The sequence below is a fragment of the Lipotes vexillifer genome, unplaced genomic scaffold, assembly GCF_000442215.2.
Source record: "Lipotes vexillifer unplaced genomic scaffold, Lipotes_vexillifer_v1.1 scaffold1403, whole genome shotgun sequence".
In the NCBI taxonomy this organism is placed as follows: domain Eukaryota; kingdom Metazoa; phylum Chordata; class Mammalia; order Artiodactyla; family Lipotidae; genus Lipotes; species Lipotes vexillifer.
Window position 1 is genome coordinate 221,286 of NW_006775845.1, and position 17,656 is coordinate 238,941.

The 17,656-nt window shown below is 39.5% G+C and overlaps 1 protein-coding gene across 1 annotated transcript in view; it reads left to right on the plus strand.

The window, feature by feature from the left end:
- The window catches only part of RHOBTB3 (Rho related BTB domain containing 3), a 55,743-nt gene extending 39,432 nt beyond the window's left edge, over positions 1-16,311 (plus strand). Inside the window, exons 9-12 of the mRNA XM_007450230.1 lie at positions 3,202-3,375; positions 6,316-6,482; positions 10,772-10,868; positions 15,974-16,311. Of these exons, the coding sequence (XP_007450292.1) occupies positions 3,202-3,375; positions 6,316-6,482; positions 10,772-10,868; positions 15,974-16,089 (554 nt within the window). The 3' untranslated portion in view covers positions 16,090-16,311. The remainder of the gene's footprint in view (positions 1-3,201; positions 3,376-6,315; positions 6,483-10,771; positions 10,869-15,973) is intronic.
- The last annotated feature ends 1,345 nt before the right edge of the window (positions 16,312-17,656 follow it).

Sequence of the window (17,656 nt, forward strand, 5' to 3'; positions counted from 1 at the left end):
CTTTTTAAAAAATGTTCCAGGCATCACTGACAACTGGCTGGAGTTGACATGGGATATAAAACCTATTTACTATCTCTGAAATAAATAGTCATCAAATATATACATATACAAATATATATATATATATATATATACACAAATATATGTGTGCATGTATGTTTATGTATAAAACTACCACCCACAATTTGTTGTTTGAGTTTGTATCTTTTTCCATTAAATACTTTAAAAAAAAGCAGCTCTAAAACTAGTCATGGTAAACTTTTGGATCTGATGTAGAAAGATATGTTTCCTTTTGACATTTGAATCTGTGCCTTGTGAAAAATACTTTACAGAGTTATATTCTGTCTTGTTTACTTAGTACATATTCTAAATCTCTCTTGAGCTAGGCAGGTTTCCTGTTTTCAGAATAAAACAAAAAGTGATTCTAAAAATTTCATTTTTGAAACTTGGCAAGTAGTGTGAAGAAGGTATGACAAATGTAGTGTTTTATTTTAGTATATAATAAAAACAAAGATCTTTGATAATCTGTGCAAAGTTACTAGAAACTTGGGCTTTTAAATTTTGTTTCACTCTTAAAACTCTTTTCCTTAAAAAAAATTCTTAAAAAACAATAACAACAATTAAATACTCCAAAGGAAAGTTACTTTAGGCCTTGACATTTTGAAAGGACATGTTTATCTCTTAGCTTGAAAATTGATGTCTTTTTCCGTAATTCTTCAGCTCTATCCTATTGCTGTTGCATAAATAATCATTGCATTATTTTCCTTCAGCCTGTTTTATACAGTGCTATACATTTATACAGTTTATATACAATGTTTAAAAATATGACTATACTGAGGTATTGTATTACAGTTTCACAGTAGAACAATTTATAACATCAAAACAGTAGTTTGAAAAGGTGAGAAACAAAAATGGATGTTTTCTTGGAGTTATAATGGTTTTTCAAACTAAATTCAAAGCTTGAAATGGGCTTTGAAAATGCTTTAAGGTACTGAGTGTTTTCTTGCTGGTTTTGTAACTCTGTTTTAACTACATTATCAACGGAAAATTTCTGTTAAAATTTCAAGGTTACCCATCAAGCTTCGTTCCCATCTACTACTATCTACTAGGTATTTTCTTGCCAATCTTAAATCCCTCTGCTTAATCCAAATGATAGGTTATCTAGTTTGTTTAAGCCATACTTCTAATTTTCTTTTTCTTTTTTTCATGGTTCCCTATTTAAGATTTTAAGACTAAAGTTGCAAGTCAAATAACATCGCCTGTTTGAATTCCTTTTTTTTTTTTTTTTTTTTTGCGGTACTCCTCTCACTGCTGTGGCCTCTCCCGTTGCTCCAGACGCACAGGCTCAGCAGCCATGGCTCATGGGCCCAGCTGCTCCGCGGCATGTGGGATCCTTCCGGACCAGGGCACGAACCGACTCTCAACCACTGCGCCACCAGGGAAGCCCTGAATTCCTTTTTAATTGCCGTGTACAAATATATACAGCATGCTTTAGTTATGGAAACTGGTTATCCCCCAGAGATGGACACTGTAACCTTGAGGGCAGGTGACCTAAAGGCAAAGAGGCAGAGAGGAAGGGGAAGGGGCTGAGAGGGGAGGCTGCCTGCTCATAGGTGTGAGGACCTGGGAAGAGAGCTCCTGTGGCTTCTTCCTGCGCCCTCCTGGGGGAGGTGCGCCCGTGTGGGTGACAGTGCCAAGCAGTGAGCTCAGAACTGGCACTGTCAGGCGTTGCGTATGGATCCTGAGGGATTATTGGCTTTGGAGAAAGTCACTGGGTTTACGTGGAACTTTTTTCTTCTTTTTCTGAGCCAGAAGATGTTTTACGTGGATTTCAAGAGGATGAAGAACAGTAATTGTAAATATTTTGGAGAAGAATATATGTCCCTGAGAAGTATGAGATTTAGGGGCCGCCGGGTGAAGGCTCTTGGGCAGAGCAGAGTGGTCTGGCTCATAGTGTTACTTTCTGGAAAGGCACAGTTTTGTCACTTAACTGGCTGTGGTGTCTTCCACCAAACTAAAAGCTTGGCTGCTCCAAAGCAGGGTAGCTCCATGTTTCTCATCTTTGTACCAAACGTGGTGATTGGCACATGGTGGATGCTTGGTGATGATCTGTTGATCTGATCTAGACTGAACTGAGGGCTCACTGTGGGTTCGTGGTTTCCTAAGGTGATGGGAGTGGTAAGAACTGCTTCTCCACCTGTGAGCCCTGGGCCACATGTGTCCCATCGGGCACTGCCTTGGTGCGGTGGCTCGAGAGCTTAGCAAGCTTTCACTGGAGAGTCAGTTTAGTGTAATGAGCTTCAGTGAGGGGTGTGCACTGAGGGGCCTTTAAAATTGAAAGCCAGGCTTCCCAGGTGGCGCTGTGGTTGAGAGTCCGCCTGCCGATGCAGGGGACACGGGTTCGTGCCCCGGTCCGGGAAGATCCCACATGCCACGGAGCGGCTGGGCCCGTGAGCCGTGGCCGCTGAGCCTGCGCGTCCGGAGCCTGTGCTCCGCAACGGGAGTGGCCATAACAGTGAGAGGCCCGCGTACCACAAAAAAAAAAAAAATTGAAAGCCGCTCTGGCGCTCCCACAAGCAGGCAGGCATTGTTCATTTAGGAAAGAGTTTCCCTGTGTAGGTAGTATGACAGGGAGGAAGCAGGGGACTAGGTCATCCCCATCCACATCACCCATAAAGTCTGCAATGCTCCCCTTGGCCCCAGAAGAGATTCCCTTGCCATTCGTGCTGTGATCTATGGACTACTTAGGCTAATAAGGATGGTTTACCGTTTCTGATACAGGGAAGCCCAGCCAGGACTGTACTGTGAGTATTGCTTGTGTTTTGTTGTGAGACACATGGGCAGGGGAGGGTGGTGGTGTCTCAAGCCAATTGCAAAGAATAGATGTTTCATGATAAAAAGACATGAAGCAAAATATTGCATTTCAGTGTTTCTATCTTTAGGAAATAAAAACTAACAAATAATTGCCTGACTTGCAAATTGTTGGTTTCAAAGTCAACATTTGAACTCTTAATTTTTCAATTTATTTTGAAACTACAAAGTCTCCAAAGTTTAATACAGGTTATCACACGCGCATCTGGTTTCTGAATATCAGCTTAGCTGTGCCTAATGCAATACCATTCTAATTAGAAGGAAAATTGCTAGGACAATAACTCTGCAAGTTTATCTCCCTTAGCTTTGTTTCCCTGTCGAACCTTATAGGTACGACGGTGCCAGCCCACAGGGCCGTCCTGGTGGCCCGGTGTGAAGTGATGGCAGCCATGTTTAATGGGAATTACATGGAAGCAAAGAGTGTTCTGATTCCAGTTTATGGTGTTTCCAAAGAGACTTTCTTGTCATTCTTAGAATACCTATACACAGACTCCTGTTGCCCAGGTGAGCCATTCTAAATGTTAGATAGAATCTCATAACTCTTTCTTTCCTGATAATCCATTTTGAGAAATTGCTTTCTATGAAATCTCTTTTTGTTTAAGGTGTATGAGAGTTGACGTCATGGAATGTGTTAATAAGCAGGTGGAGGTGATTTGGGGACAACAATGAACTTTCAGTCAATTCACGGGGAAGAGCAGTGACTGGGTACCTCTTCTGGGCGCTCAGACCCTGGGATAAGCTCACGTGTCCCAGCCAGCACCAGCACCATGCTGATCGCTGTAGGCACCCTGGAAACGGAGGTGTTTTGTGGTACCCAGTGGCTGCTTCTATCCACTGGAGCAGAGAGCTCCTTAGAACACTGTCCCTTTCATGAGGAGAAAAGGGCTGGGCAGCTGCTCTTATGGCTTTGACTTCTGTTTGAGGCACTTTAAGGAATTCCAATATTCTGAGACTCCTTTGGTCATCTCTCTGGCCCAGAGGATGGCCTTTTTCTGACTTTTATTTAAAAACCTAAAAAGTCTGACTTTTCCTGACTCCTCCTAGAGTCAGACTCTCCGAAAGCTGACTTATCCAAAAACTTTTCCTAAGTGGTTTCGAATGCACAGCAGACTGTAGGATTTACTTTCCTGCTCACCGTTAACTAGGAACTGTCTATGGCAGCTTCAGGTTGGAACAGACCTTGCAGGTTTCCTGTAGCTGGAGGCACTTTGGAGAAATTGCAGAATCCTTTCAACAGGCCTGGAGCCTTGGGATGCAGGCGTGGAAGCCCATTTTAATTAGTCTTTGGCTTTTGGCCACCAGATGGCTCCCACCACAAACACAACTAGAATAAGCCCGTGGTGGCTTAGTCCAGGAGCCTGAGACCTTGGTTACAGAACCTGGCCAAGAAAATACACATTTCAGACCATACCTCTCTTCAGGTTTACTGCTTTAATTTTAGATTTGGAAGATCTCCAGTGTTCGTTATTGAAATCTCGTAAGTTTTAAACAAGTCATGAGCCCTCTAGTGAAAAGTTTTAGAAGTTCCAGAACAGAACATTCTTTTAATTGAATTAATTATGGTCTTGCAGCTTTCTATAGAGTATTTTGGAGCCAGTTACAAAATCAGGGTTAAAGACTGGCTTATCACTTCTGTTTAATAAAAATGAAACCATTGGACTTCCCTGGTGGCGTGGTGGTTAAGAATCCGCCTGCCAATGCAGGGGACATGGGTTCAAGCCCTGGTCCGGGAAGATCCCACATGCCGCAGAGCAGCTAAGCCCGTGCGCCACAACTACTGAGCCTGCACCCTACAGCCCACGAGCCACAGCTACTGAGCCCACGCACCCTAGAGCCCGTGTGCCACAACTACTAAAGTCTGCGTGCTCTAGGGCCCACGTGCCACAACTACTGAGCCCGCATGCCGCAACTGCTGAAGCCCACGCGCCTAGAGCCTGTGCTCTGCAACAAGAGAAGCCGCTGCCATGAGAAGACCGCGCACCACAGCGAAGGGTAGTCCCCGCTCGCTGCAACTAGAGAAAGCCCACGCACAGCGACGAAGACCCAACGCAGCCAAAAAAAAAAAAAAAAAAAAAAGGACATCATTGATTCTCATCAGAATGTGTGTTATTGTGTATTTTATTTTTTCAGTATGGGCAAATTTATATATTAAATTTAAAAATTTGACCAGTTTTGAAATATTAAGGAAATTTGGTTTCTTAATCATCCTCTCACTAGAGAAATTGAAGCTTTGGATTTTAAGTTTTATCTTACTAATTAGAAAAAATGCTCAGAAAAGCAATAATAACTATAAGACAAAACACTTTAAAAATTTGTAAAAGGTGAAAGTGTGTGTGTGGGGGGAAATGAGTCAAAATGAATAATCAAAAAATTAAGCTGGATACTGGAAAATTTGCACTGGGAAAATTGCAGAAAGAAAAATAATCTATTCATTATGATAAATAGTTATCAAACATGCTCTTCTTGGTTCCTAGCTACAAAGAATGTAAGGAGTTTAAAGAGGGACAAGAAAGAATTACAGAGAAGTGTTAAAAAAACAAACAAGAAAACCTTGGTGACTGCCAGGGGTTGAGGGAAAGGGGAAGTGGGGAGTTAGTGCTTAATGAGTGCAGAGTTTCAGTTGGGGAAGATGAAAAAAGTTTTGGAGAAGGTAGTGGTGATGGTTACACAACAACGTGAATGTACTTAATGCCACTAAACTTTACACTTAAAACTGATTAATGCTAGGGACTTCCCTGGTGGTCCACTGGTAAAGAATCCACCTTCCAATGCAGGGGACGCAGCTTGGATTCCCTGGTCGGGGAACTAAGATCCCACAGGCCGTGGGGCAACTAAATCCCGCACCTCAACTAGAGAGCCTGCATGCCGCAAACGACAGGGCCCACGTGCCCTGGAGCCTGTGCGCCACAACTAGAGAGAGAGAACCCACACGCTACCACTAGAGAGAAGCCTGCGCACCACAGCAAAAGATCCTGCATGCTGCAACAAAGACCCGATGCAGCCAAAAAATAAATTAAAAAAACAATTAATGGTAAATTTTATGTTGTGTTTATTTTACCACAATAAAAACAAAACAAACAAACCTGGGGACTAAAGCCAGAAGAAGAAAAATTGCAAGGATTTAGTATAGCTAGCAGACAGAATTACCCAGTAGCCCTGGAGTTGATTATTAAGGGCAATTGTAGAATCTCTTTCTCTGGAGAATTAAAAACAACAGCAACAGATTCACTTCTGTGTGTGAAGGCTTGAATGAATTCCTTTTAAAATGGAATAATAGTTTAGATTGCTGACTTACCCCTTCATGTCTTTTTTAGGCATTCTATTCTACATTGGATGATATAGTCAGCATTTTTTGGTTTTTGTTTTTTTGTTGTTGTTTTGTTTTTAGGTCATAAAAGAAATGGTTTTATGGTCCATTTTCTCTTATTTCCCTTCTTGTGTCAGCTGGCATTTTCCAGGCTATGTGTCTCCTGATCTGTGCAGAGATGTACCAAGTGTCCAGGCTGCAGCACATCTGTGAGCTGTTCATCATTACACAGCTGCAAAGCATGCCGAGCCGGGAACTGGCATCTATGAACCTTGATATAGTTGACCTGCTCAAAAAAGCCAAGGTAATTGGCCCTATGTATCTGGTTGTTTGATTTTTTTTTTAAATATTACAAAAATTTTATTACTTCACTCATTTTTTCTGTTCATTAAGAGATATATTAGTGCTCGTCGTACTTTGGAAATTTGGCTAAATGTGCCCTCACAACAATTTCTGCAGCTAGATAATTTTGAAGCATAGTGTTTTTGAGCAATCCCTTTCTAAGGAGGTAGGATTTATCAATACAGAATTTTTTCAACTGAATGGTGGCCCTTATTAGTGTCAGTTGAGTGTGGTGCTGTATTATTTTGTATAGGCATTATAGAAAACAGAATTTACATTGAATTTCCCTCAAATGATCACATCTTAGGGTCCCTGAACGGAAGATGACAGGATTGGTCCATAAATACTGATAGAGATGGTTATGCAGAACTCATTTATTTGTTCGTTCGTTCATTCATCCGTTCATTCATTCACTTCACGAGCATGTTTTAAAGTTCTGGTTGTTTGTAGGAGGTATTGGTGTACTTCATCAATTCTTTCAAACACCTTTTGTTGAAATGTCTCATTGTACGAGGAGTTATCCTACCATTCCAGCGCCTGCCCTAAGACAGTTGTAGGGTTGCAGCAGTCATGGCACAGTGAGGGGTACTGAACTTGCATTAAGCTGAAGTCTTTTTCTTAGGAATATATTTGATCCATTGTTACGGACGATCAGGACTTTGCAAAATATTATCTGGCGTACAACATATTGACTGTCCCTATGAACTTTGACATCCAGAATTAGGAAAATATGACAAATTTGTCTTCACCCAAGTTTCTAAAATAGAGCCACGTAATGGGGCAAAGGACTGACTCTGTGACAGCTAAAAGCTTGCCTCCACGCTGAGATGAATTTATTAATCAATATGTCTGTTGCTCACAATGGAAGGGAATTCATTTAAAGCACCTAGGTCTTCTCTTATTATCTCCATAACTATTTTGGAGTTCATTTCTCTCATAATCAAGTCTTCAGATCATATGTATTGAATATTAGGGGAAAAAAATTTCAAAAAATGAGTAACCTTCATCTCTCTTTGTAATATAATTACATTGAGCTTGGGATTAATAGCTATTCTCTAGATTTTAAAATTCTGTTTATTTTTTCTCACATTTTTACAACCTCCTTTTTTTTTTTTTTTTGGCCACATTGGGTCTTTGTTGCAGTACGCAGGCTTCTCGTGGAACATGAGCTCTAGGCATGTGGGCTTCAGTAGTTGCAGCACACGGGCTTCAGTAGTTGTGGCTCGTGGGCTCTAGAGCACAAGCTCAGTAGTTGTCGTGCACAGGCTTGCTCCATGGCATGTGGGATCTTCCTGGACCAGGGATTGAACCCGTGTCCCCTGCATTGGCAGGTGGATTCTTAACCACGGCACCACCAGGGAAGTCCCTCCTGCATTTTTGATGTATCATTTTCGTACATTCTAACAAGTCTGTCATACTTTTAAAAAATGGGCACAAGCTTTTCTTTCCTTATCATGTAGTATCCTTTTACATAGTTCACGCATAAGAGAACTTCCTACTTGGTTGCACTGATTTCAAGTGCCCCCCCAAACACACACACACACAGACACACAGCACACACACACACACAGGCGCACACACAGTTCCTCATTAGCATCATTTATGATTGTATTGTCAGAAATTCTTCCTGACCTGTATTCCCTGAATGTGTGGTTTCTGACTATGTGATTATCCTTCTTTTTCCCTTTGAATTTTAAAAGTCTAAGATACCAACTTTTCTTGAATTTTACTATTTATTTCTGAAGACTTTTCTGTTTGCTAAGATTAAGCCTACCTTTACCGGTTTTCCTTTAGTCTATTCCTGGTGGTCCCTAATTTGCCAATTATGAATCACAGAAACAGGATAATTTTCTTCCTGTCTGAAGTTCTTAGGTTGAGGTTCAACTTCGCCAACCAGTTCATCTGTTGGTCAAACTTTAGTTAACCTTTCCCTCATTGCTTCTCTGACTTCTAGGAGGTGAAATTGTCTTTTGGCAGAATTAGATTTCCAGTAGCTCTCTGAATAATTGAAATTTCCAATCCCTCTATCATCTCTGCCAGTTTTGTATTGTGTATCAGGAAAGCATCATTCATACTTTTGATACAAATAAGCAGTTTTGATACAGATGGGCTGGAACTCTCCTTTAACCTCTCTCAGCTCTTTACCATGATTCTACCTTCAGGTTCATATGTTTCCATCACGTTGAAATCTTAACACGCAACAGAGGCTTTTTTCCCTTAATCGGATCCGTTCCTTTGGATTGAGGTAGAGATTTCCTTATTCCTCCTCCCCTTTAAACCTTATCTTGGCAAACTTTGGTGATTCCTATGAAGTCCTGTTTACTCTCATATTAAAGTTTTAAACACAAATTCTTGCTTATAATCTGTGCATTTAATATTTGGCTTCTTCAGGCCACCAGTTTTGTTTCTGACCTTTTCCTTGTGAGTTTTGGGGTACTTTTTCCACCATTATTATTCTTCACAGGGCTGTTAAATACTGTCACATTTGGTTTATGGTATTTTTTTAAATCTCTTTTTAAAATGCTGTTGTTTATTTCAGTTTAAACTGTCTTCTCAAATCAGCACATATTCTTCCAAAAATGTAGTTTTTCCAGTGGGATGCATTCCATCTCTTGCCAGGAGCCCACAATTATGAAATCTTAAATCTTATTCAAAAATAAAATTCTGCATTTGAACCATGTTTTTTATAGCCAGCTATTCATTTCTGTGGTCTCCCTCTCTTTCAAAGTCACAGCCCTTAGGCAGTGTTCTGAACGTCTGTTGGTAGGTTTTCTCCTCTGGGTTAACCATCTAGTAGTGCTGGTGGCTTCTGTTAAAATAGCTCCACATTCTTGCTGTATTCCCTTGAGATCACTCATATTCATCTGCTAAAACATTAAGTGAAGAAAGATTGTTAATATGTGATGTGGTATTAGATGAACCATGACGTCTCTTACAATTCAAAAATTGAGTTTGTATAATTAAAATCAGAGGGACCTGTGAATTTATATGTAAAATATTCACGCATTATAACTTTTAAAAAGAGTGATACTTGAATTTCATTCTTGAGATTACAAATCTGTCTTCAATTTAGCATTACTTATTGCTTATATACTATTTTTGAGTGTCCTTAAAAGAGCTATATTTAGCCTAAAGGTGGAAACAACCTAAATGCCCATCAACAGATGAATGAATAAACAAAATGTGGTATATATATACAATGGAATATTACTCGGCCTTACAAAGGAATGGAATTTTAACGCATGGTGCAGCATGAATGAACCTTATGCTAAGTAAAATAAACCAGTCAGAAAAAGGACAAACATTGTATAATTTTGTATAACTTGTATAACTTATATGAGGTACCTGGAATAGCCAAATCCATAGAAAATAGAATAGTGGTTACCAGAGCCTGGGAGTAGGAGGAAAGGGGAGTTATTGTTTAACTGTACACGTGAAGATGGTTAAAATGGTAAGTTTTATGTTATGTATATTTTACCACAGTAATAATAAAAGAACTATACTCATGTTCCTAAGTTGCCTGGCAGCATGCTACTGTAATCTGAATTGCGTGGTTAGATGGATTAGTGAGTATCACTGGGTTGGCACCAAGGTAATGATGTCATGGCCAAGTTTCTGAGTTTCCCTTCCATTAGCTATTGGAATTCAGGATGGATGATAAATGTGCTGGAAATCCTGCTCAGTGTAACAGTACATCCCAGTTAAAAGCAATTATTCAGACATAACCTTCTCATAGAAATAATTACATGTGGAAACCCATACCTTTAGATGGATGACATTTCCTCCTCAAAATATTCTTTGGTTTTCTCTGCAGGTGAATTTGTTGAGATATGGCCAGATGTATACCTTTGCTAACCACAATCTTCTCTCTGCTACACAGATATAAGTGCAGTTAGTGAAGGCCATGACCTTAGATGAAAAGCTTAAATGAAAGTCCTCAAGAACCTCTAGTAGTCTTTGTTACCCACAGATGCAACCATGCATCTGCTTAAAGACATTCGGCCACTATAGCAGCCGTAGCTTGTTCTTCATTTGATTTGGTTTCTTCATTGATGTGGTTTTATTATTATTTGTTAATAATGCTCCCTTTTCCTTTCTGCTGTAAGAGTAGACTGAAGGCTGAATCATATACAGACACATTAAACGTGGAATTGGGCCCTCCATGAGTTCTCCTGGACCATTCTCTCGATCTAATCATCATGTTGATGGTCATTATGTACAATATTGTTTCACTTTCCATTTTTCTTGCAGTTTCACCACTCTGATTGCCTCTCAACCTGGCTGCTTCATTTCATTGCCACTAACTACCTCATCTTCAGTCAGAAGCCTGAATTTCAGGATCTTTCAGGTAGATTGCTAATTAATGTTTCTGGAACAAAAAACCTTTACGTTCTTTGTTCTTAGATTTGAGACATAATTTGTAGGAATAGTAGTTTTAAAAATAAAAAGTCAGTGTAAGACATTCCTTTTAAGTATGCAGTGTGGTAATTGAGGACACTTATAGTAACCGGTGTTTCATAAGAAGCTTGACCTGTGTTACACAAGAAGTTTCCTAATGATTGTTTCATAGCTCCCATCCATTTTTAAGTGCATTTTTTTTCTGAAGCAGAGAGAGAAGGGGGCCTCACGTGACATTTGGTTGTGATAAATGAGATTTGGTTTTAACCACCTAAGTCAGAAGCAAAATTTAAATAGTACAGCTTTTTAAATTTTCTTCTTAAAAAGAAAAAATTATCCCCAGTATATAGTTCTGTTGTACTGGTATCTCCTGTCTCTACAGGAGTCCATTATATCATTCGACAATAACAATTTTTTATTGATCAAAGAGTGGTGCAAAATTTACTGAGCAGAGAGTATACTTAATGTGATTTTTTAAGGTAAATTATAAAGATTAAAACCAATCAAAGGGTGAGCTTCTGAGTGCTGCATAAGATGAAAGAAAATGAAAATAGAATAGTCATCAAAGTAGACAGTTTAGATACAATGGTTTGCTTATGTTATTGCCTAGAATAGACCCAAGGAATAATCAAGATAAGGGGAGAAGGAAATTAAAGATCTCCTAGTCAGGTAGTTTCAAAGTCTAAGTGGAGAAACCTCCTTGGCGATGATGCCCGCAGTTCTTGTGAGGTGGGGGCAGAGAGCGAGGTGGGTGGCGCAGAAGAGGGAGATGGGGGGAGAGGCTAGCGCTCGCTGTTCTTGGACTCCTCCCTCCCACCTTCAGCCAGAGTGCTTCCACTTTGGTCTGCTGAGATCTTAGAATTCTATGTAAAATTTTGCTTGTAAAAGAGAATCTGCTGCTAGAAGAGGTGAGCATCTCTGGTTTCATTCAGCTGTTCATTGCATATTTAAGGAAACCAAGAAACAGACAGTCAGTTTTTGGCAGATGTATTCAGCCAGTCAACAAACATTGTATGCCTGTTGGGAGGCTGTTTACATAGAGTTTAACTATTAGTGCAGAAGAGTAACATAATAAATCATAGCAGGACAATAGATATTTACTAACCATTTACTTTGTGCAAGAAACAAAGTTCATTCATAAACATAAGGCATACTTCCCCTTGCTGTTAGTTAGTAGGGGCATTCTTCCACAGTTATTCTTTAAGGAGGCAATTAAAAATGAAATAAATGAACATTTTGATTTTAGGACCCCCTTTATTATGCCACCTGAGGTCACCTTCATTGGTAAAACACTGATTTTCTACTTACTATTTTGTGTAGATATGTGATACACATAGAGTACTATTACAACCTTGGGGGAAGGATGCTCTCTGAATCCTTTGAGTTATTAATCTTTATTTTATTCTGATACTTACACAATTGCCTATAAAGTATGTTATGACCACCACCTGGCACAGTGAGAAGCAGGACTCCAGGGTGTAAGTTGAGCAGGCAGGGTAAGAAAATGAGGCTGTGTCAGTGATTGTCTTGATGGGAATTAAAACAGTATCCTGAGTGCTCTGATTTAGCGGTGCTTGTTCATGTCCAGGACCTGCTGTGATGTGTCCTTTTGGGCAGAGAAAAAGAAAGCCCCTGTGGATAAGGGAGGATTTGATAGTCTATTATCAGCATTCATAAACTGTCAGTCTGTGGGTTGAATGTAACTTGCTAAGGGATTTTATTTGGACCACATGGTATTATAATTTTTTTAGTGTCAGTATTAAAAATTGTAACATGTCACATTTGAAAATCCAAATTTCTGGCTTCTTTTGACAAAGTTGGAAGATGTGGCTTCTCTGGGCCCCCATCTTCCCACATGGCAACAACCTGGAACTGAGCAGTGGCTACTCATTTAAAGGCGCGTGTCCTCTCCACGGTGCTGTAGTCTCCTCTCTTCCCTGTTGCCCGACTCTTGGCCTACCCTACATGGTCACTTGAAATTGAAAAGGGTTCTTGTCACAGTCTCTTTACAGTTTCCTTAAAGAATTGCTCATTTTCAACTTCAAAAATCATCAACTTATTATTGGAATTCTATGAAATGTTTTCCCTTAACTGGGGATTTTTCTTCTTTAGAGGTGTTTAGAAATTTAAAAGTGAGACTGAAAAAATCTCAGGTTAATGCTGGCACCGATACATCAGAACTCAGTGAAATAGTTCATTAAATGCTAGGCATATTTTATATACTGGACTCTTATACGAAAACAAACAGCAGTGCACAGGAATATGTTACCCTTGGCATTTATGGATTCATTATTCTCACAGTTTAATTTATCTCAATATTATGTTATATATTATATATTATGGAGTTTTTTGTCTCGTTTTGATTTTTGCTGGCTACCAGAGCTCATCTCTGACAAGTTTTCTCTGTTTTTTTGCTTTTGTTTTTTTTAATCTTAACTGAGGAAGCAGCCTTATGTCACCTTTGCTCCCTAATGAAACCTACAACTAATTTCCCTGGGCAGCTATGTTGTTTCTTCTGATCCAGGCCCTGCAGCCTGGATCAAGACCTTGTTAATACAAATTATAATAGATGGGGTCAAACAGTAGATGGAGAAGTGAAAACCGACTTAGCAGAAGCAAACCTAAGTGCCCACAGAAGGGAATATTGATGAGAAACAAACTGATTCACCCAGCAGAATACTGTAAAGCCTTAGAAATTTGAGGTACCTGGTATTTCAGAAAGCAGGTTGAGGCTTGGGGCCGAAAGCCATAGGATTAGTTGAATGCTTTTGCTACACTCCATCCCGCCCAGGCAGGCAAGTGCTTCTCCCTCATCATCACAGGAGTTTGGAGGTTTATTCCTGGATAAGTTAAACCAAAAAAGTTATACAATCATAAACTCAGAGTATAGCTGAGATTGGGGCAAGGACCTGGACTGAAAACATAGAGATCATGTGAAAGTGTCACATTATATAGTAAACCTCCAGCCTTCTTCCCATATCCAGGTTCTGGAATTCTGGCAGCCAGGTATTTGACTCCCACTTTGACTACCACTTTGACACTCATACTCTGGGCATGAAATTGAAGCATCCTTCCCTGACCTCACATAAAAAACAGTAGGTGGAGTCATTTGAGAATTCTCTCAGTTAACCCAGTGGATATCTGTTCAGTTGTGCTACCGTGTATTCCACCAGTCAGCAAGTCCTGCCCATGCCCAAAAGATTTCCAAACAGCTTTCTAGCATCTCACTCTTAAATATAAAGAGGCCAACTGAGGGTCAACAGATATTTGAGGCAGTGTCCAATGTGCAAGATGAATACCAAAAACAAAACAAAATGAATAAAAACAGAAGAGAAGGAACTTACAAGAACAAAGAGTAGAAGAAAACCTTAAAAAAAAACCCTATAATTAATATCTTCAAAGAATAAGAGATATACATTCATAAAACAGGGATAGAATGTTATAAAAAAGAAACAATATTCATAGAGACAGAGTATATAGAATGGTGGTTGCTGGGACTTGGGGAAAGGGGAAATGGAGTTGTTTGATGGGTATAGAGTTTTAGTTTTGCATGATGAAAAGAGTTCTGGAGATTGGTTGACAACAATGTGAATGTACTTAACACTACTGAACTATACACTTAAAAATAGTTAAGATGGGGGCTTCCCTGGTGGCGCAGTGGTTGAGGGTCCGCCTGCTGATACAGGGGACACGGGTTCGTGCCTCGGTCCGGGAAGATCCCACATGCCACGGAGCGGCTGGGCCCGTGAGCCATGACTGCTGGGCCTGCGCCTCCGGAGCCTGTGCTCTGCAGTGGGAGGGGCCACGACAGAGAGGCCCGCGTACCGCAAAAAAAAAAAAAAAAAAAAAAGTTAAGATGAAAAAAACATAGTTAAGATGGAAAAACAAAAAAAATTAGTTAAGATGGTAAATTTTATATTATGTGTATTTTACCATAATTTAAAAAAAACAATAAAAGAACAAGAAGTTGCTCTTGAAAATTAGGATAGCAAAAATGAAACCATAACAAAAAAAACAAACAACTAAATAAATAAAAGAGTAGAAAGATAAAGGTAAGGAAATCTAGAAAGTAGGACAAAAAGGATGAAGAGACAGAAAAAGGTTTTTTAAAAAAGTTGGAGGCTCAATGCAGGAGGTGAAGTATCCCAGTAACAGAAGTTAATACAGGAAGAAAAAAGAAAAACAATGCTGAGGAGGAAATTATCAAAGAAATAATACAAGAAGTTATCCCAGTACTGAGGAACTGAGTCAACAGATTAAAAGGCTCTGCTAAGTGCTCAGCTTAATGAATAACAAGGTCTATCACTGGGACGTGCAGGAACACCGACTATAAATAGAAAAATCTAAACGTTTACAGAATAAAAAAACCCAGAGATCACTTTATCAGCGACCATGAATCTGAATGGTGGTAGAGTTCTTAACAGCCTTGGAAACTAGAAAGCGGTGGAGTACTGTCTTCAACATACGGAGGGAAAATTTTCAACCTAGAATTCCATACCAAACCAATTGATCTATTGGGTGTAAGGACAGATTAAAGACGTTTCATCACAAGCAAGGTCTCAAAAATACTTCTTATGCATATACTCTGCTTCAGGAAGCTAATAAAAGTTGTACTTCACCCAAACTAGAGAAAACAGAGTGAAGAATCTGGAGTCTGGGAGTGGAGGGATCAAATGCAAAAGCATGAAGCAGGCATAGAAGGCAAGAGGGTACAGGGCTCTGAAGAGAGGGGTCTCCAGGGCAACACCATCACCACCCCCATGGGAATGGCTAGATCCTCTGATAACTGTAGCCCCGTGGAAAACAGAATTGAGAGGACTTCAAAGAGTTTGGAAGGTTGAGTTAGCTACAAAGAAAACAAAAGGACAAAAACTAAAACAGTACATAACTGTGAATCACAGAATAACATAAATACTGATGACTGATTGAGGGGAGGGGAGGAAGTGTACAGCAGAGCTTGGATCTCACCTATTACATAGGAAACCAATAGTTAATATCGAAACTTGATCTCAAATAAAATATATTCAATTAATATTCTTTTTCTGAAACTTCTAGTGGAAGAACGCAGTTTTGTTGAAAAGCACAGATGGCCATCAAATATGTACTTGAAGCAGCTTGCGGAATACAGGAAGTATATTCACTCCCAGAAATGTCGTTGCTTAGTAATGTAACCCTGGAGTTTTTATATACACACACTTTTTCTTGTTATTATGAAGAATGGGGTACTTCTGGGTTCTAGGAAAATTCTTGTGGCTGCAACCAGTATGGGAGTTAAAAAAAAATCACCATACAGCTTAATATGCTTATTAGTTCTTATTGAAAAAAACTACTATTATGATCTTAAAAGGGAACAAAATATACCATAGGCTAAAATTAAGACTTCACCCGAGTATATAAGGCTGTGTACAGCTATTTTTCCCTTTAAGATGCCCTATTGGTTTAGTGATATTAATATCCCTTCCATTTAAGAAATGTTTAAATTTTTAAAAAATCATGTAGGATTAATACAGAAATTTCATCATGTCTGATTAATTGCTCTATTAAAATAGGGGCCTTTTTTAAAGACCCAGTATGACTGTTTCTATAGTGAGAAATCTAGGAGAAGACTGATCAGGCTGAGAGCTTAGGAATAGAAATTTGCCTAGGATTTTGAAAGTGAAATGCCACTTCATTCCAAATCAGTGACAGTGTTTGAACCATAATGGAAAAAAAAATCTGGTTTTTATCTGAACAGTGAGCTACCTTGTCTCTCCCCTGGGATTCTGATTAGGCAAGAAATCTATAGAGGACTGGCTTTGTGGCCATGTAACCCGTGTGCTTACACAAGGCCTCCTGCTTAGAAGGGCCCCATGCTCGGTTCAGTGCCCTGCGATCGCCGTCTTAAAATTTGAAGAAGGGCCCTGCATTTTCACTCTGTACTGGGCCCCCCAGATTATGCATATCTCCTAGCAGGGTATGTTTTCTTGCTCAAACGTTACTATCTCTGAAAGCAGAAAAGAGGCACTGACATCAAGGAAAGAGAAGGAAGCTTGCTGAGGGAAGAGATCACATGGGGTTCCCCCCATGGGAAAGTCTGTACCACCTATGGCCTCCCTCCTCTGCCACCTCCGCTGGCAAGTGAGAAATGCATCATGTTGGTTTCACTTTGTAACACTCACAATTCTGGCACTACACAGAAGAATACTTTCTTGATCATTCTCTAAGACCAGGATGTTGGTAAAAGTGACTGACCAGTGTGACTTTAATGTGCACTTATAAAAATGCTCATAGGAAGAGACGCTTTCTAGAGAATTTGCAATCAAAGGCTCAAGAGTTTTTCTTCTTTCAGTGTATTTACTAAGATTAGGATGTCAGTGTCTTGAATTTTGTGAATTCTTTCTGAGGACTGAAAGGGTATTTGATGAGGAATAGCATGAATCTTGTCCTTCAAGATTATCTAATAAGTTCAGAGAAAGGATATAAATCAAGACTTGTTACATGTAGAGAAAATGGTCCTAAGATAGAGGACAAAACTATAGTTTCTCTTGTATCACATGTCAACAGAAACAGTTACATCAGAAGCTCACAAGCTGAGAGATGGAAAACCAGATTACTGTTTGTTGTTAGCATCATATTCATCTGTAATTCAGTATTGGAATATATTTTTCTTTTAATTTCCAGTGACTTTAGAATACACATAGTTTTTCCAACTGTTCAAAGGTTTGATTAAACAGTTTTATACCATAGTATAGACACAAT